At 36.9% G+C, this 21505-nt stretch overlaps 1 protein-coding gene across 1 annotated transcript; it reads left to right on the top strand.

The window, feature by feature from the left end:
* The first annotated feature begins 1378 nt into the window (after window positions 1–1378).
* Window positions 1379–19606, top strand: barx2 (BARX homeobox 2). The gene is made up of 4 exons (XM_060878303.1): window positions 1379–1805; window positions 10802–11114; window positions 17244–17328; window positions 18617–19606. Exons 1-4 carry the CDS (start codon window positions 1619–1621, stop codon window positions 18890–18892), a joined length of 861 nt encoding a protein of 286 aa, XP_060734286.1. The 5' UTR covers window positions 1379–1618; the 3' UTR covers window positions 18893–19606.
* Window positions 19607–21505: the final 1899 nt, after the last annotated feature.

The raw sequence follows: 21505 nt of genomic DNA, 5'->3' as shown, positions 1-21505 counted from the left end.
AACAACAACAACAACAATAATAATAATTCATTCATTCATTTTCTACCGCTTATCCGAACTACCTCGGGTCACGGGGAGCCTGTGCCTATCTCAGGCGTCATCGGACATCAAGGCAGGATACACCCTGGACGGAGTGCCAACCCATCACAGGGCACACACACACACTCTCGTTCACTCACGCAATCACACACTACGGACAATTTTCCAGAGATGCCAATCAACCTACCATGCATGTCTTTGGACCGGGGGAGGAAACCGGAGTACCCGGAGGAAACCCCCGAGGCACGGGGAGAACATGCAAACTCCACACACACAAGGTGGAGGCGGGAATCGAACCCCCAACCCTGGAGGTGTGAGGCGAACGTGCTAACCACTAAGCCACCGTGCCCCCAATAATAATAATAATAATAATAATAATAATAATAATAATAATAATAAGAAGAAGAAGATGATGATGATGATGATGATGATGATGATGATCATGATGAAAAAGAACAACAAATTATTGAAACAAACATTTCCGCATTCCTTTTGCTGAGAAATAACATATGCTTTTTTTTTTTTTCTGTAAATGACTGTACTATTTAAGGGGTTTAATATATTCAGGTTTTTTTTCCTTCACTTTTACGTTCGCATTCATTTTAATGGTTAAGTTAGTGTTTATTTTAAATACCCTGTATTACTATATTAGTTCCATCGGTTACATTTCGGTTACAAATAATAATAATAATAATAATAATAATAATAATAATAATAATAATAATAATAATAATTAGACAGACGAAGAAGATGAAGAAGAAGAGCAAAAACAACTAAGATGATGATTTCTCATTTCATAATGCTTTACCCGAAGTTATTATTATTATTATTATTATTATTATTATTATTATTATTATTATTATTATTATTATCAGTAGTAGTAGTATTTTAAATATTTAATTATTTATTTATTTCTATTTCAAAAAAGATGATGAAGGTCCTACAGAAGGATTCGACTATGCTTCGTATTTTATTTAAAGTTGTAATTTACTGTATGGTGATATGTTTTACATATACAGTCTCTAGTGATTATTATTATTATTATTATTATTATTATTATTATTATTATTACAAAAATAGAGTTTATTTAACTCATTATCATCGTAGTAAAATGAACGATGTAATCGATCGCTTTTTACAGAGTGAGAGAAAGTAAGAGAGAGAGACACAGAGAGAGAGAGATGATGGACAGGGAGTGTGTGTGTAGCCTGGCAGTAGTTGGGGAGCTGGTTTATATATCGCTAGGCTAATGAGCTCTGTAGGCAGGCTCTAGGAAAGGAGAGTGGAACACACACACATACACACACACACACACACACACACACACACACACACTCAGTCACTCAGTCACTCACACACTCACTGATAGACACAGAAGTGAGTAAAGCGGTGTGCAGCGTGTCATTGCAGCAAGCTTTAGGAGCAGCATACGGCACTGTGGAGCGACTTTACAGGAACAAAGCTACACAATGCTTGTGTGAAGAGCTGCATGTGTGCGTCTGCCTGTGTGTGTATGTGTTATTCTTTACTGCTTCTGTGTAAGTGTGCAAATCGTTAAAGCTGAGTGAAGCGGAGCGCCATGCAGTGCCAAGCCGAGTTCCGGCTCGCCCAACCCGCGCAGCTCAAAGCGTCCCGGCGGCGTTACAAGACCTTCATGATCGACGAGATTCTGGCCAAGGAGACATGCGATTACTTAGAGAAGCTCTCTCTATACTCCGTGTGTCCTTCCCTGGTGGTCCGACCCAAAGCCCTACACTCCTGCTCCGGTAAGACGCTCATTTTTACGCACTAAAACTGCAGTTTCCACTCACTCACTTTCTCACTAACTGCGGATGCTTCCCTTTGTTTCTCCCCTTGTTTCTCCCCTTGTTTCTCAAGTACACTTAAATCAGTAGTGTTTAGAAAAGTTGCTTGCGGAAGATACTTATGCTTATTGCGCATAAACCAATAAAGTAAACTTAAAGCAAACTAAGAACTACACCAAGAATCAATTAATTACTGCAATTGATTGAACAAATTGCTCGCAATTAATACAAACGAAAGCAATAAAACATTAGAATGTGTAGAGCAAATATCTTTCCCCTTTTCCACCCTAAGCCGAAATAATAATAATAAGAAGAAGAAGAAGAAGAAGAAGAAGAAGAAGAAGAAGAAGAAGAAGAAGAATTGATACTTGATAACTGATTGTTATTCACCAACTTTTAAGAGACATAACAAATAATAATAACTCCTGTGTGTGTGTGTGTGTGTGTGTGTGTGTGTGTGTGTGTGTGTGTGTGAGTGATGAACCGAACACAGTCATATTTCATGCATGAGAAGAAACAGCTGAAACAGAAACTTGAGGCACAATCTTTGCTTTCTTATTTTTACTTTCTTCATTTATAGCATTTTTGCCAAGCGTCCAAATGCTGTAAAAACATTAAAAGCAACAGTTGGATTCTGTACAATTACCCTGATCATATTCTACACATTTATGCCGAATATTAAACATAAACCATAAACCTTTTGCCCTTCAATCCTTTGCGCTCTGCATGTCCTGGTAATAAAGCGTCGGGGAGATTTAAGTGTTAAAAAATGCTACCGGTTTTCGTTTTCTTGTTAGGTTTGGATTATTTTTGAAAGACGATTTGTTTCATTAAAAATTCCCCACGTATATTATGTGTAAATATTTTTGGTATTAATGCTTACAGTTATTTTAATCCACTCTCAAGATCGTTATGGTGCGTAAATTCGCAATCAAACCCGAAAATCTGTGAAGAATTGGTGGTAAATATATTTACACACTAGGCCTTAAAAAGTGTCTTTTTCTGAAATTAGTCTATTTCATTTTTTTATATATATTTTTCAAATTATTGCCAGATTAGATTATTCTTATGTATTTCCTGTCAGTCATAATTATGCACAATTATTTTTTATTTCTATCTATCTATCTATCTATCTATCTATCTATCTATCTATCTATCTATCTATCTATCTATCTATGTTACTGAGTTTAATTTATTTATTTATTCATGTTATCCTTTATAGCCTCTGTGCAATCTACACATTATCCTAAGTTTGCTTAAAGGATTAATGGCACTTCAAACATAAGCAAGCGGTAATGACCCCATACTTAGAGCCTACATAAGGTTTAAAAGTCCTATTTAATGCTCACATAATTCTGCACAACACTCTCTAAAGATTTAATAAGTCTCTGATTCATTTCCTTAAATATGGAAATGAACAGTTTCACAAACATTTTGTCAGTTTAAACAATTCAACAGAGATGGATTTTAATGCTTTTTCCCCCCATTGTCTGATTCCTAAATGAACTCGAGATGATGCCAAATATAAAGCAGTCGCTTACACAACACTGAGTATTAAATATTATAGGGTTAGGTGCGTTCAGAATTACATCACCAGGTTAACGACTTACACATCACCAGAGGGCTCTTTGAATAAATGTTTATTTGTGGATCACAGGATACATTTATGGATAATAGTATAAAAGCATAACAGTATTATTATCATCATCATCAGTTTTAGGCCAAAGAATTACATAACGATAGAGGTAAAGTAAAATTTAAAACAATTATGGCCTTACAGTGAAAAAACTAAACACAGCAGGATGAAGCTCAGACCGCTGCACTTTCACAAAAATCTTTTATTTTCCAAAAATCTAAATGTAATGACAGGCCTATATAGTAAACAACGTGTCTCTTCAAATGCATCTAAGCTTTACATAACATAAAAATTCAAATGATCAGAGAATCTGAACTCTTTTTGTGCCTTGCAATGTTTTCATCTTTCCATGAATCATAACTTCTGCCTGTCATAATTAGCGCATAATGGTTTACTTTAAATTACCTAATTACTTTTGCCCAAGGCTTGAGCCTTTGTGTCACACTTAGAATAGATATGTGGGCCACACAGGATGTACAGGTTGTGGGCAGGAAGATTATGGGTAAATATATTCGGCACTAATTGCAAGCAAATAACTCATGCACAAACATGCATAGCCGTAAACATCATGCAGAATGAGTAGGATTACTAAGAAAAAACAGAGACAGAACATATGCATCGTTTATGCCTGAAATTTAAATTCAGGTCTAATTACAAACTGGGAAAATACAATCATTATTTCAGATCAAGGCTGCTATTTGTCCGCTTTAGGACACATTCCAATAGTTTTTAACCTCCACAACTACAATAAATTCTGTTCATTGTTTTTAATAATTATGGTAATTATGATAATTACTTTTTAAGCATATAGAATCCTAACAGTACCCATTGTTCTTACATTTTGCAAACGTGCTCTTGTTTTTTCACGTTGTATTGACACGAACCCATCAGTGAATAATGAATAATACGCTTTGGAAACTCACATCTGGAAAACCAACAACAACAAAACAAACCAAAAATTTTATGCGTGAATATAAATGAATCAGAGGATAAATATGCTTAAATCATTCCCAGTGTAGTTTTGTTGATGTTGTTGTAATAAACTTGTCATTGAAAACCACTTCACAGCGACACCTCAATAAACCTTAATGGGTGCGTTGCATTGCAAGAAGTGTTGAAATTATAAATCATAAAAATATTCCTAGCAACTGATTTCTTCTTTCTCTGCTGGTTGGATTTTTCCATGGACAAGCACACCTAGTCCCAAACAACACATCTTGTTCTATAATATAGTAAAGGGTAAGTGTGCAGATTTTTGGCAGCTTTGTGCTAAAGGGATTGAGTATCCAGTCCAAATATCAGATCAGGGTACTGACTATATCTTATTAAGCAGCCCTGCTGTGAGATATTCTATATGATACCTCATCAGCGGCTTGTAATTCTGAATTTAGAAAGTGACTGTCACTGTGGCTAGTGCCAACTCGCAGGAGGTCGTAGGAGATTGTGGGTCATCTCTGGGTTGTTCTACCTTGTTGTTGTGACACTATCATACCAGAAGGGGCCGTTATAACACTCACCAAGCTAACAGACAAAACAGTAGGAAGCAGAGTACAGTAAATAAGATGTGTGTTGCATGAGATATTAAAGCTCTGTGCTTCAAAGTCAGCTTGAGTTACTAATTCCTTTATGAATACTTTACTCTAAGTCATTTGTCAATCCAGTGGCAGAACCTGACTTCTCAAATGTTCCATGACACACCAGTTTGTGCTTGTACTTTCTTGTATTTTATACTTTGGAGATTAAAACATCCAGATATAAATCACTCTTATAACATGCTGCTGTTCAGTTCTCCAAGCTCAGAAAGAGTTGTTTTATTTTTGATATTATATGGTTTATATCGACAGGAGCGACAGGGTTTGTTTGGCTGCACGTTAACAGATTAAAAACAAACTTGTAAATGTAAAAGTTTTCTCTAAGGAGATGATTATTTTAGTGGGTTATGGAAGGAGTCTCCAGTGTCAGCGCGCCGTAACAGTGAGATGTAATGCTGTATGTTACGTTTAAGTTTTCCATGAAGTGTTCGGAGAAGTGTTCGGGATGGAGGGATCTGCATTTCTCATGTAGTGGAAATACAGTAGGCTGTGTGAGAGAGAAGAAAAAAGTGAGGTAACTGATAACATGAATTAGCTTGATTTTTTTGCAGGTTTAACAACATTGACTGTATTAAAAGATAACTTTATACAATATTTTGTAAAATTATTATTATTTTTTAATTTTGTAAAATTTATACATCTATTTAAAAATAATTAATAAAAAAAGATTAAATATATAAATGTTGGCATTATTAGTATTAGGGAAGTAAAACACTAAAAATAAATAAATAAATAAATAAATAAATAATCAAATAAATAAAATAAAATAAACACCTGATCTAATAGCTTACTACCAAATATTTTATTCTTTACATTTTAGTTTCAAGGCTTTATAGACATTATCTCCATACCGACAGAAAAGAAACAAGTCACACACAACAGGTTTATTTTACAAACTCTTTGATAAAGAAGATAAGATTCCATAAGTATTTTAACCTCTACACCCAATGATGAGCAATCGTAAGGGCAGGTTAAACAATTTCATTTATCACTTACTTCTCATTGGAAACTTTTTGATAAGCTTTTACAAATTGCACTCATTTTTCATTCACCCAAGGTGGTGAAAAATGGGCAATGTATCGCAGCTTCCAACAGAAAGAGAGAGCGAGAAAGAGAGAGAGAGAGAGAGAGAGAGAGAGAGAGAGAGAGAGAGACGACAAGATGATTTTGTGTAATCCTTGTGTTTTAGCACTCAACTCAAACTCAATCCCATTACAAGAAATTCTGGATTCAATCCATTTCTGAGAAGTGATAAGAAAGCACAAGCAAAATGATTATCTCCTTAATCTAACCTTTGTAACATACTATACATAGTATAGTACATACTATACTTAGGAACCACTCTGTTCTTCGGTTGTTGTTTTGGTAGTTGCACTTCATTTGAATCCACCTTACACGCTAGTCTTTAACAAAAACCCCAATAACATATATATCTTTTCCCATCAAAACTTTCAACACATTTTTCTACATTTCAAGTGCCTTGAGGCCTGAAAGAAAATCCACAGGCTCAGGTTTCAAGTCAAAATATTTAAATAACACTTACAAGAAGTATAATACTGACTAGTACTTTGCTAAAAATATTTTCAGGTGAGACAGGAAAAAAAAAACTGGAACGTTTTAAACGTTTGGCCTAAAAGATCTGTCAGAGCTTTATGTATTCATAAACCCTATAACAGCAGATGATCAGCGGACGACACCTTCAGTGGAAAAAGAAACGATGGAACATTAATGGCTTACTGTATCACTACACAAACACAGGTGCAATTTAAACCGTGCTTGTTGTATCAGCAGACGTATAAGCACAAATGGGTGAAGTCAGGGAGCATTAGGATGAAGTAACATATTTCCATCATCCGCGTTCATTGTTTACATTTGATAGCTGATGAGTGAGAGTTCCACTTGAGCACCCAAAACATTGTGCACAGCATTACTGGGAGGTCAAATAGCAAGTGAAATCATCTTTGTGGAATCCAATCACTTGATGTGCAACAGTTAATTTCAACAGGGCTGACAACACGCAACCGACGAATGGTGTAATGTTTGCTACCGGGTTCAACTTTCCCACTTTGTTTGTTTTTGGATGATTGACAGGAAGAGATTTCCCAATAGACTCATTTTAAATCTAAGTACAAAATAGGGGGGCACGGTGGCTTGGTGGCTTAGTGGTTAGCACGTTCGCCTCACACCTCCAGGGTTGGGGGTTCGATTCCTGCCTCCGCCTTGTGTGTGTGGAGTTTGCATGTTCTCCCCGTGCCTCGGGGGTTTCCTCCGGGTACTCCGGTTTCCTCCCCCGGTCCAAAGACATGCATGGTAGGTTGATTGGCATCTCTGGAAAATTGTCCGTAGTGTGTGATTGCGTGAGTGAATGAGAGTGTGTGTGTGCCCTGCGATGGGTTGGCACTCTGTCCAGGGTGTATCCTTGATGTCCGATGACGCCTGAGGCTCCCCGTGACCCGAGGTAGTTCGGATAATCGGTAGAAAATGAATGAATGAAAGTACAAAATACGCACTAATGTTCATCATAACAGGGTTTAAGTGTCAAATATTAAAATGCATTTATTTATTTTAACTAATAAATAGGTCATAAATATGTTATTTTTTAATTGGTCTGAAGATTTGAAGTATCACATCACATCATGTTTTATTTTAAGCTTAACAAGCTTGATCTTAATGAGTAGCGATGACAATGGGCTACAGAGTCGAATCCAATCAGCAACTCAACTATTCACCCGTGTTCAGTCTCAGCTGCAAGTCACTTTCTGTGAACGCATCAGCCAAATGTGTAAAACAATTATTTCATTCCATCTTGCATACCGCTTATCCTACACTTGGTCAAGTTCAGCCTGGAGTCTTTTGGACTCAAGAGAAAACTGGAGTATCCAGATGAAGCCCCTGAAAGCACATGAGTACATGCAAACTCCACACACACTGGGTGGAGACAAGAATCAAACCCCCAACTCTAGTGGTGTAAGACTGACCATTAACCACAGTGGCATCCATAAACGATTCCCAGTTATTATTTAGAGTTGATTTGCCAAATTGGAATGGTCAGAAGGTCTGGATGTATTTTCTTTACCAGCACGTTGTACGTCAGACAGTAGATACGTATATACAGTATGTTTATATTTTAAGTATGTAATACACAGGTCTTGTATGGAAGATGCTTGTTTTTTTAGTGTGGGAAAGCCTTCAGGACAGAGGAGTTTATTCTCTCTGGTTCATCTGTAAATTGACAAGCTGTGTCAAGAGAAAGAGCAGGTGATGAACAAGCAAACAACTATTTTTTTGTTGGTATAAGAAGAAAGTAAGTGAACTAACCTGTCTTATTGTCTTTCTACATTAGCATTAGCTCTAATTACAAACTGGTAAAAAGCGTGAAGTGTTTACTATTCAATGAAACAGTGTAGTTCTTGGGAAACTGGGTTGGCACTTTAATCATGACACCTTATTCTTTACTTAAGATGTGACCACCTTAATACTACAAATACACAAGTTGCTGTAATCCTTTTCTCGTCTCAGCACTCTTATTAACAGTCTGTTCATGTTGAACATCCTTTCAACGTTTGATTTTATTGTACACAATTACCGATAAAAGGTAACGATTCATAATCCCTCTATCCGGTTTCAATAGAAAAAGTTGGTTTTTGTTTTGAGTCTGGTTTCTTCTTTCTTTTTTCCTCACCACAGTCACCTCTGGCTAAATCAGCATCCGGATTTCTTCAAAGCTGCATTGTGAAAAATGTTAATAGAGACATACATATTAACTTGAATTGGATATGAATGAGACAACGGAAATAAACCTCTGTGGCATTGAGATCCGTCATCAGCGATTAACTGTCATGTGTTAATTATGATATCCCAACATATATTACGTTCTGGGATCAAGTTAAACAATTCATGGGTACAAGAACCCAACATCATTGTTTGTCGCCATCCATCTATCCATCCATCCATCCATACATCCATCTATACATCCATCTATACATCCATCCATCTATTGTTTGTAGTGTTTATCCTCCACAGGGTTGTGAGGAACCTGGAGTCTATCCCAGGATACTCAAGGCACAAGGCAGGAGTCAGGGAACACCTGGGACAGGCTGACAACCCATCACAGGACACAATCTCACACACACTCACACAAATTAGAGATGATATTTAGCCTACAAGCATTTCTTTAGACTCCAAGAGTAGAACCAAAAGAAAACCCCTGAAGCACAGGAAGAACATGCAAAATCCACACACAGAGCACAGGTGGGAATCGAACCCCCGACCCCAGAGGTTTGAGACTAACATGCTAACCATGAAGCCCATTTGCAGCTATGAGATATTTAATTTGTGGCCTTAAAATATTAACATGTGGAGTCAATATATTTGAGGACACACCTTATGAAGAGAAAAAAAGAACCATCATGTCACATTAAAAGCTCTGCTATCTGACTCAGACATATTGAATAGTCTTTAACGAAGATGATTGTTAAACAATAGGTGTGTGTGTGTGTGTGTGTGTGTTAAAAGGTACTAAGAGGTTTCAAGCCTGAACTTGTGCCTGAAGTTGAATATTAGCAATGAACCTAAGACAAAGTCATTCTCATTCTGACACACAACACTGTCTATGTTTTGTTCAGGTTCGAACTCAAAACACCCCCCCCCCCCCCCCAAAAAAAAAAAAAAACAAACAAACAAAAAAAAAAAACATTTTGTCTTTAGAACTAGCTCGGATCAACCTGAAAATCCTATCTAAAATGTCTCCGTTTTTTGCCTTATTTCTACACGTTTAGTCTCTTTGTCTTTCTAGTTCTCTTTTTATTTTAAAATACGTCCCTTTTCTTTAAAAAGCGTTATCTCTGGAGTCCTACTCTGCATTTTATGAAGTCTGGCGTCGTTGTGCCGTCTGACAGACGGAGACTGAGAGAAAGAGAAAAGCAGAGAGTTGCAGAGATTTAGGAGAATCATTATCATCCAGTGGTTCAGGGGTGTCGTGTAAAACACCACTTACATCATCTGAGCAGCTCTGCAGTTCAGTGACCTGCATCAGCCAGGTCGGGCTTTTTAACGCTTCCCAACACCATTAAGGCGAGAAGGGACAGGCTATTAGTGAGGATTTAGTTCACTTGGACCATTATGGCTGCTTAAACTGGCCACGCAGCAGCTAAGAATGTGACAACGACAGTATTAAAGCAGTAAAACGGATCCTCGTGGCAATTTAGAGCCGTTTTACAGAATCTGGATTAAACATTTTGCTGAACTGATGTGTCACGCCTGTGGGGAGTCAGGAGGCATTTTACTTTTGGTCTTGGCTTAAATTCTACAATTGAAATCAGCCATTAACATCCAGAATAAAGTCATTCCTTCTTCTAGAATTCATTCTACCAGTGATAAGCCATATATCTCAACTTCTGTGTACAAGGTTCTGCAATTAAACAGGTTTTTCAACCTTAAAATAGTCTTCTATTGCAAGATACTGTAACTAATTTTAAGTATTTGTTTTAATATTATTTCTTACTTTGAAATAAGTCTAAAAAATAGGTTTAATAATCTTGGTTGTATTTTTTTTTCTTTTTTTTGCACCACATGATCCATTTCGTACATTGACATTGACCTCAAATTGATCTTTGTAGCATTTTTTCCCCTCCACATATATTACCTTCTGTATCAACTTTGATATTTAATATGATAACATTGCTATTATATATAATATATAATATATATATACATGTGCATTCCTACAGGCTCGTCATCACTCAGCACATACCCCTTGCTGTCTGTCATCACCCGTCAGCCCCACAGCAGCCTGCCACACATTCCCCAGCCCTCGCCCCCAGGCCGGGTCACCCACCTGCCCATCATGTCACCCCAGCATGCGCTGCCAGGAGAGCCGGTGCCTAGCGAGACGCCCGTCAGCATCAGCAGCGAATCAGAGACAGAGCACAGCGCTACCCGGCTAAAGAAGCCACGTCGCAGTCGCACCATCTTCACCGAGCTGCAGCTCATGGGTCTGGAGAAGAAGTTTCAGAAGCAGAAGTACCTCTCCACTCCTGACAGGTCAGCACCTGCTATTCACTCGACATTTATATGAAAAGTTACAAAGATTAAAGTTAAATAAAGTTAGAGCGTAACACTAATACAGATTGAGCAACACTTGCTTTATTTATTAATATTTATTATAATGACATTTATATGTACAGTATATACTCTATATCGTCGCTGTCGGGCGGAATCCTCGTATCTCCAAAACCGTTATTTTTCAGGAAATTAAAAAAACGCCGTACCTTATCTGCAGTGCACAGGGTTTAGTCCGCGTTGCAGTGGATCGTCTTGCGCTAAATTCCTGTCCTCAGACGAGCACCAGAACTAGCGAGGGTCAAGATTTTTTTTTCTTTGAGCCCAGTGTTTTGAAGACATTTACCTCAGAAGACGTGTTGATTCGTTGCGACTCTTATTAAGGAGAAATATGCAGCAAAGCTCTCCCGCAGAGTGAGGAAGAGGTGGACAGTTGAAGTGTCCAATGGAGTTAAGAGATTTGCACTCAAGCTATTTTCAAGACTTTAGATTGGTTAATAACTTGTAAAAATAACAGACCCACGTGGGGACTGACCAATAGCATCGATATGTGAAAAAATATGAAATTGACCAAATTTGGACATACGAGGTTTCCGCCCGACAGCGACGATATGCTTTAATGGATGGAGATAAGTTCATACACTGATTTCTCAGCATTCGTACATCTGATCAAGCTGAAATTTGGTGTATAGCATCCTTGTGTCTAATGATGACTGGGTTATATACTGTATTAAAACAAACAAACAAACAAACAAACAAAAAACGCCAATGGCCAATCAGCTTTCACAGTTTTTTAAAATGCAAATGAATAAGTAAAAGTAATACAAAGTAAATAAATAAATAAATAAATAAATGGATTTACATATTTTCTGCATTTAGTCGGTTGATTTAATTTGGTGGTCTTTTAGCTGTGAACCAGAGATCCAGTGATAAAGTAGTTGTAATTCAGGAGTAAGAATTAAGCATAAAAACATTGGGACACTCCACTGTAACATGAATAAATTGATTATTCTACATTTAGACAAGTTGTTTTATTATTAGTAAGTTAGTGAATTGAAATTAAACTTTCACGTTCAAACACTGGGTCCATCACCATTTCCTGCTCCTTGTGTACTTTATATTTCCTTCACCGCTTTGATTTATTTATCAACCATTAACTTTAGTCCATTATTATTCCAGAAACAAGAATGTACACGCAAGTATGAAACAGATTTTCATGAACAACAGACAAAAAAAAAATGAAAGCAGATGTGGGAATGCGAATGGCATTGATTATCACTGTGACATTTTGATTTATTCTTTTGGGAACATGTCAAACACGGTTAACCTGCATGAGGCAGAACATTTGGTACCTAATGTTCTAGTCAAGAGAATAGTAAGATTTTAACCTTGGGCTTTTGAATAGCTGACCAGAAATCCTCTAAAAGAAACACTACCCCCATTCAAGAGAACAGGGAAACATGCCAATAACAGCAAACAGAAACGAATTACACTGATTCCATGCCGATCATTTAATATACACACAGGTGTATATAAAACACTTTGGAGCTTTGTACAATGAGATGATGTAATCCGTGTGTCTTAGGTTGCCTCTCGTGGGTCGTTCCTTCTCAGCCTTCACACATTTTCCATTTTATTTCAGACTTCATGTTTGGCCTTACTGAACATACTTCCATTATGGCATAGAACGCATTTAAATGTGGAGATAAAAAAACCTACCGTCGATCCATGCAGGAGCGTAAGGTTAAAATTTGACATACAGAGAGACAGATGGACAAGGTTTCATACTTTTTTAGGTCTTTTTAAGGACAGATTTAGTCACCTGAAAAATACAAAACAGATTCGAACGGAAAATGTGAACTGAAATCAGTCCAAGATGCATCACTTCATACACTGGTTTTTCTGTTGGTTCCTCTTAGGTAGCCTTTAAAGATTTGATATAGAACCCTTCATCGGTAGGTTTCCTCGTTCAGCAAGGACCATGTTCATTTACTGTAAGTAAGTATTCAAATTGTACACGGGTCCATTTTCTGTAAGGTGTATATACATAAACTGTCAATCCTGTAAAAACAGGAAAGAGATACAGTATACAGTAATGGGCACAGAAATTCACATATCCATTTTCGAAAAAAAAAAAATGCACTGATTAAAGAAAATCTAAATCAAATTCATAAAGAGTCTCTACATAGTTTCCTCTGGGTTCCAGGGTTTCTTCCAACTACTCCAAAGCATGTCAGTATTATGGATTGCTAACTCTAAACTGGTCTGTTCTAACCTCATGCCCAGTTTATCCCAGTATACAAGATCTGGGTCCATTATAAATCAGGTAAAGCTGCCACATATTTTCTTTACACACGGCTAAGACTTCTGCGCTGTGCTACGTGTTTAATGAGAAATGCAGTAGACTCATGGGTAAATAGATCAACACCTCTAGACTGTACGTTCTGAATTTAAGGCCACACTTTTATTACACTACTCTCTCTCTACACACACACACACACACACACACACACACACACACACACACACACACATTTGATACCTGCCATATTAGTCTTAGAAGTTAACTCATCAAAGTCCCAGCTGAATGAAGAACATAAAATCTGGGAAATCCCCATCCTCAGGGTGTGAAGGAAGGATGTGTTCACCTTATTACTGGTCAATTTGTTCATTCTCTCTCTCTCTCTCTCTCTCTCTCTCTCTCTCTCTCTCTCTACAGTAGAATTTCTCTCTGCCTCTTATTTATATCTGTGTCTTTGTCATTTTTTCTCTCCTTTTCTCTTTCATTCTTCTTCTCAATCTGTGTTTTCCGATTATTTCTTATTTACGTATATTATTTCTTATCCTCTCTCTCTCTCTCTCTCTCTCTCTCTCTCTCTCTCTCTCTCTCTCTGTGGAGTTCATTTTTCTCTCTCTCTTTCTCTGTCTGCTTCGTTCTCCCTTTTTCTCTCCATTTCTCTTTCATTCTTCTCATTCTGTCTTTTTTGATAATCTCTTATTCCCTACCCCCCCCTCTCTGTCTCTCTCTCTCTCTGTCTCTCTCTCTCTCCCTTTCTCTCTCTCTCTCTCTCTCTCTCTCTCTCTCTGTCTCTCTCTGTCTCTCTCTCTCTCTCTCTCTCTCTCTCTCTCTCTCTCTCTCTCTCTCTCTCTCTCTCTCCCTCCCTCTCTCTCTCTCTCTCTCTCTCTCTCTCTCTCTTTCGTGGTTTTTGGCTCTTGAGCCCAGCAGCCACAGCCGAAAGTGAGCAAATGGCCACATAATCAAAACCTCATAAAAAATAGCAGTAAACATGCCAACATACAAATTTGTCCAATTTATATAATTCAGTCATAATCATTTTTATAAGGTACAGATTATTATAATCATCAAGAATTGAGTTTAAAATAAGCCTAAAGTGTCACGTAGGTGTATGTTTCCTGTCTACAAACCAATACTCAAAAGTAATCAATTTCAGCTTTATTTGTATATTGACAGGGTCATAAAGTACAGGAGTCCATGTTCGGGATTATGTTGAGAAAACTGTACCGCAACAGTGGCAAGGGAACAAAACAGACTTTATGGTAGTCAAAACTGCACAGAGACACTGTGTTTAGAGTAGGATTAAACAGCTTAAACAAATCATGTAAGCCAGTGAGCAATAAAATCTGACAAAGTTATGTCTTTGATGACTTTGATTCGTATATAATTTGAAAACATATTTTATATATATATAAAAATAAAAATATAAATAAATAAATATATACATATATAAATCAAGAATTCTGTGGTATATATATATATATATATATATATATATATACCACAGAATTCTTGATTTCTATATATCTTATATATAGAATTTTAGAATTTTAGAAATCTGTGGTATATATATATATATATATATATGTATATATATATATATACATATATATATATATATATATATATATACCACAGAATTCTAAAATCTTATTGGTCTAACTGTTCAATTGCCTCTGACAATAACTAATTTTATTGTCATTTTTTTATAACAATAACTAATTTTAATGCTCTCGTTCTAATACTACAGGATCCTCATTGCATGTCTTACATGTCTGAAACCAAGAATAGAATGAAACAGTGTACAAAAGAGAGAAAGATAGTCGTTTTCTGTGAGTGCACTTCACCGATTTGCTCAATTCCAACAGATCCGTATGTCTGACATCAAAGTGCCACAGAGGGTTTGACTGGCTGACTGGGAGAGGCAGTGCGGTAGAGCTAGTTAATCCTTTCTGGCTGTTGGCGATCTACTTTGAAGGAAGACATGGCAGGAATCTCTGTGCAATCGTTTGATAGCACGGCTGTTTGATACAGTGCTCTCTGTTCAGTCCAAGTACAGCCATGGCTATCACATTACCGCCAAACCAATCGCTGAATTAGTCATGGAAAGCTTGCCGGAGTGGCCAAAGGAAGCCCGGCTGCCTTGAAGAGAGCAATGATCTCGTATGATAGGATTACCTTTTTTTCCTGTATAGATAAATGGTGACAGATTTGAGTGGAAGGTCTGCAATTACAGTGAGTCTGGGAAGACTATTCCAGACAGAACAACGTGTCTTGCTTTGATATGTCGCTGCAGTGTTACTGATTATGCTGTGATTAGATGGACATCTGGACCGGCAGAGACATGGCCACCCACTGGGTTTCATGTGTAGGATAACAGATGACTTTAGGATGTCTATCAGTGATCCTCCTCTTTTGAAGTCACGTTAATAGAAGGACGATTATTTTAGTGGAAATTCCTAACAGGACAAAGGACAAAGGCAAATTTATTTCATTTTAAGCGCACACAATTTAGACAAAATTTCAAATCACTTCAATTCAGACGTCCAACCGTCTATGCAAAAAAGTGGCAACTACTATATTTTAGCTCAAATGTATGACAAGCTAATTTGGTAGGTTAATACAAACTGTGGACAATATGTGAGTAATCTGTCCCATCTCTTATCATGACAAAGCATTGTCTATTATGCAAAACGTCTAGGCTTATCACACATAAAGTAATATTTAAGTCTGGGATCTGGGTAGCAGCTTTATTTTTCTCCTACATCACGTTTAAATGCGTTAGCATCTATGTTATAGTTTTTGCTGCACTGTGTTAAATTCAATTGAACTCATCTTCTTCTACCGCTTATCCGAACTACCTCGGGTCACGGGGAGCCTGTGCCTATCTCAGGCGTCATTGGGCATCAAGGCAGGATACACCCTGGACGGAGTGCCAACCCATCGCAGGGCACACACACACTCTCATTCACTCACGCAATCACACACTAGGGACAATTTTCCAGAGATGCCAATCAACCTACCATGCATGTCTTTGGACCAGGGGAGGAAACCGGAGTACCCGGAGGAAACCCCCGAGGCACGGGGAGAACATGCAAACTCCACACACACAAGGCGGAGGCGGGAATCGAACCCCGACCCTGGAGGTGTGAGGCGAACGTGCTAACCACTAAGCCACTGTGCCCCCAAAATTGAACTCAATTTAGTCAAATATTCCGTTCATATTCCTGATTTTAGAAATGTTGCGTAGCATCTGTTCAAGCTAATTAACATGACGATTAAAAAAATTTCCTTCCGATAGTCAAGTCAGAGAATGTCTTTGATGCTAATAAGGTTAGAGGCAGAGGGTAAAGGTAACTCCGTGGGCAGAGGACAAGCAAACAGTGTGGTCAAGTAAATAGTCATGGGGTAAATAGGCATGGGGTTAAAATAAAAAAATAAAAATAGACAAAAGTTTTGTGATGTACAATATTATTGACAAGACTCTGCGAATAATCATGACACAAACACGACACAGGTGAACGCAATCAGTAAGAGACGGATAACAGGACACGAGACATGATGATGCTTGTTGCTATGAGGCATGTAATGAGAAGAGGGAATCTGCACCACTCAGAGCTTTCCATAAAGCAGCAGGTGTCAGGATTTGGAAAAGAGAGGCAGACGTATTAAGATCCTCTAAACTGGTGAAAAAGATACGAACCAATCTGAGTTTTTTTAATCAAATATATAATAAATTTAATAAATGATATTCATCATTACTCTCAGATTCTATTGTTGATATTTTGTGCTTGTGTGTGTGTTTGGGACTTTAGATTGGACCTGGCTCAGTCTCTCGGTCTCACCCAGCTCCAGGTCAAGACTTGGTACCAGAACAGACGCATGAAATGGAAGAAAATGGTAAGTCCATAATATAACAGCCTTCATCTTTTTTTTGTCTTTCTGCCTAGTGGCTACTCATTTCTACTCAGAAATGAACACTTCTTCGATGAAGGGGGTCAAGCTGCTCGATCGGGCATGTGACATTAAAAAACATGGTACTTTTACACTTTTAATAAGTTCTGAGTCATTTGGATCTTAAAGGGAATTAGAGCAGCTAATCGGACTTAATATAACATTGACATATCTTTTATGTATATGACATAATGGTATTCAATTTACAGCCTGTCCCATGCTGATATTTCTTAACAACAACAACAGCAACAACAATAGATAAAGAGATAAATATAAAGAGAAAGCATTGAACAACCAGATGCAAATGCACGTGTTTTACTTCCCACTTCTTTTTCCCTTAGCTCAATTGACATTTCCTTCAAGCAAATTTTGTTTGTTTGCTCTGACCATTGGTTTAGCACAGTTTTCATGTGAATTCACTAATGCAAAAAAAAATAAATAAATTACAAATACTGTGACTAAACTGTAAATGTTGCCACCTCTGCTTATGCACTTGTGTTAGGATCAGGTAAATATTATACGTATATCATCTACAGTACAAGCTACTCTATTTAATTAGTGTGGAAAGGATTTCATTCATTCATTCATTCATTCATTCATTCATTCATTTTCTACCGCTTATCCGATCTACCTCGGGTCACGGGGAGCCTGTGCCTATCTCAGGCGTCATTGGGCATCAAGGCAGGATACACCCTGGACGGAGTGCCAACCTATCGCAGGGCACACACACACACTCTCATTCACTCACGCAATGGAAAGGATTTGCTATCTAGTAAATAGCACCGGATTCACCTTTAAATGTCTGCTTGCTGAAGGAGTCACAGAGGCTGTCTGACTTATATATATATCATCTTTACTGTATCATTTGGATGTCTGTATTTCATAAGTAAAATGGACCACCAAGCTGCAGAGGAAATCCGAACCCTACCATTAAAAATCTCTTAGACGGTTTTTAACCTGTACACCATATATAATGTGGAGAAAGAGCTTCAGCCTAGAGGCAGTGTGCTTAAGTGTGTGTACGCATCTGTGTGTTAAGAGACATGAAAGATGATTTAGGATACAGTGCGGATGACTGCTTCAGCGCGGTCAACATCTCATTTAGGCACGAAAGCTCTCTCTTAGTATTTAATGACCACACATCTTACCTTAATCACTGTAATAACTGCATTGACCTTTTACCTTGGCTTTTATTCGTCACAGTGTCATTAAAGAGCATCTCATGTGTCTCCAGGTGCTAAAAGGAGGACATCAGGCACCTACGAAGCCTAAAGGCCGACCCAAAAAGAACTCCATCCCCACCACGGAAGAGATCGAGGCAGAGGAACGACGGCTCGCGCAACTGGCTGAAGATGATGAGAGGCTGAGTGGGGAATTCGAAACACAGGGAGAAGTGTTTCAGGCACAACCACAAGACCTGAGCACAAGCAGGCAGATTGAGATTCTCCATTCCCTGAATCTGGAGGCATCAGATGGAGTACAGCTTCCCCAGTTAACACCACAGAGCTAAATTAGCGTCTACGTCGTGCCAAAGACTGACAGCACCAAAAAGTACTTAGTGGTTCATATCGCTAAAGCGCCAAAGACATGAAAAGACGTTGTGTCTCGTTTAAGGAGCAGTGCTTCACTCTGTAATGTTGCTTTACATACTACATTGGCTCCTTTTTCAGTATTTTATGATCCTCACATGCAGCCAAATGCACTTCAGCAAAATTCTCCTAAAGCTGGTTCCCCGTGTACCAAACGGACAAACAGTAAGTGTTTATGTTTTATTTTTCCTGAGCGAATTGCTCTCCTACACCATAATGGCTGCCTGCTTTATTGCCTCTGTTGAATTGGTGTCGTCTGTGTACAGCTGTGTCTCTGTTCTCTGCCAAAGATCATATATCTGAAATACTGAAATGCCCTTAGAGGTATTAGTGCCTTTTTATTGTCACATTCAAATGCTTTTTTTTTTTTTTCATTTAATGCCAAATATGAATGAACACATGTACACTTGTACAGGTGGTCATTATGTATATGCTTTGTAAAGGAAGGTTAGTAAAGGGTGGGAGGGGTCACAAATAAATTAATAGAATAAAATATGTTATTATTATTATTATTATTATTATTATTATTATTATTATTATTATTATTATTATTATTATTATTATTATTTCCCCCAAAGAAGATTTTGGGAAGCTGAAATCTGTTCAGCTGTGAAAAGATTTTTTTTTTTTTTTTTTTTTTTTTTTTTTTACAAATGACACCTTTGTTAAAAATGTTCTCAACAGCATTTCCTTTATTATTATTATTATTATTAATATTATTATTATTATTATTATTAAGCTAAGAATTGAATGTAATTTCCCAACATGTACATACATGGTAAGCTTCCGAAACACATTTGAATTTCTTTTTTAAAAAATTTAAATATTTGTTTTGTTTTCTTCTGGTTTTCCTTTCCTTTGAGTTATAATAATAATAATAATAATAATAATAATAATAATAATAATAATAATAATAATAATAATAATAAGAATAAGAATAACAATTATTATTATTATTATTATTATTATTATTATTATTATTATTATTATTATTATTATTATCTTATATTAATTTGCTATAATAATTAACTAAAATCATTGTCCCCCTTTTTTATATGATAGAATTTCAGAACTTTTGTATACATGTCAACTATATTTGAATAATAGATGTTTTGTATTTATTTTGTTTGTATGCTTTGTTTAAGCTGTATAAAACCCTGCAAAGTGCAAAGTGATCTATTCCTATAAAATATCTGGGATGATCTTATGGACAGTGTAAAGTATTGCATTTATTTTTTTTTTCTCTGTGTTAATGTGTTGTGGAGCTAAAATGGGCCAGCCTTTTGAGGCAGCCTGGCTTTTACGCCTTAAATAAATTGTCTTTACTTGTCATGGACATGGACAAATTCATAAATCAGCATGACAGCCGGTAAAACGAGGAAACTGACAAGAGTGAGTGTGCGCAAGAGGCAGCGTGGCCCGAGGCTGAGGCGAACACACCTCCACCCTGCTGACTGACAATCGACTAAAGTGAGATCTGAAGCAGCACATGTCTAGCTCCTGGCTCAGTTCTGCCTTATGTTTAAAAATATATATATTGTTAAGCTCATGCTGTTGTTGTTAAGTTTTTTTTTTGTTGTTTTTTTTTACAGTGTGCCTGAAAATTCTGCATTACTATGACATGAAATATAGATTGATAGAAAATCTGCAAGTGTTTGTGCATAAGCAACTGATTTTACTTCTCATTTTTTGGGAAAGTCAAGTTTGTTTTTTTCCCCCCACCTCAACCAAACTGTAATTTCTACCTTGATTATGTATTTTTGTGTATTTAATAACATTTAATAAAGATAATGGTCATTTACACGAGGGTCAAAGGTCACACAGTGGTATGTCATATTTTTACATAAAAAAAAATGATTTAAACTCTGCTTAGTATTAATCGTTCTTTATTACTAACTAATTCCTTGTAAGCAATTTTATACAATCTAAAATAATGCTTCATCAAATTGAATTAAGTTGTAAATCAAGTGTTATAAATGTTTCACTATGTGGATATTATGGATTTCATAATATTGTGAATAAAACCTGTGAATGATTAATCTGCAACTCGGTTATTTTTTAATGATTATAAATGGATAATAAATAAAAAAGAGACGAGATAAACCGAGACAAAAAATAAATAAATAAAAAATCAATACATATAATGTAACCCTTTCATGCAATTTTTCAAAATTTATTTTATTACCTTATGGGTGTTTAATACTTCATAGCATATTATTAAAGTTTATAATTTCTAGCAAGTTTTTTTTTTTTGCAAGAATGCTTACAAGGAATTGTTACCAACTTTCATTCATTCATTCATTCATTCATTCATCTTCTACCGCTTATCTGAACTACCTCAGGTCACGGGGAGCCTGTGCCTATCTCAGGTGTCATCAGGCATCAAGGCAGGATACACCCTGGACAGAGTGCCAACCAATTGCAGGGCACACACACACACTCTCATTCACTCACGCACTCACACACTATGGACAATTTTCCAGAGATGCCAATCAACCTACCATGCATGTCTTTGGACCGGGGGAGGAAACCGG

The sequence above is a fragment of the Tachysurus vachellii genome, chromosome 9 (assembly GCF_030014155.1).
Source record: "Tachysurus vachellii isolate PV-2020 chromosome 9, HZAU_Pvac_v1, whole genome shotgun sequence".
Classification (NCBI taxonomy): domain Eukaryota; kingdom Metazoa; phylum Chordata; class Actinopteri; order Siluriformes; family Bagridae; genus Tachysurus; species Tachysurus vachellii.
This window is presented reverse-complemented; position numbering and strand designations above follow the sequence as displayed.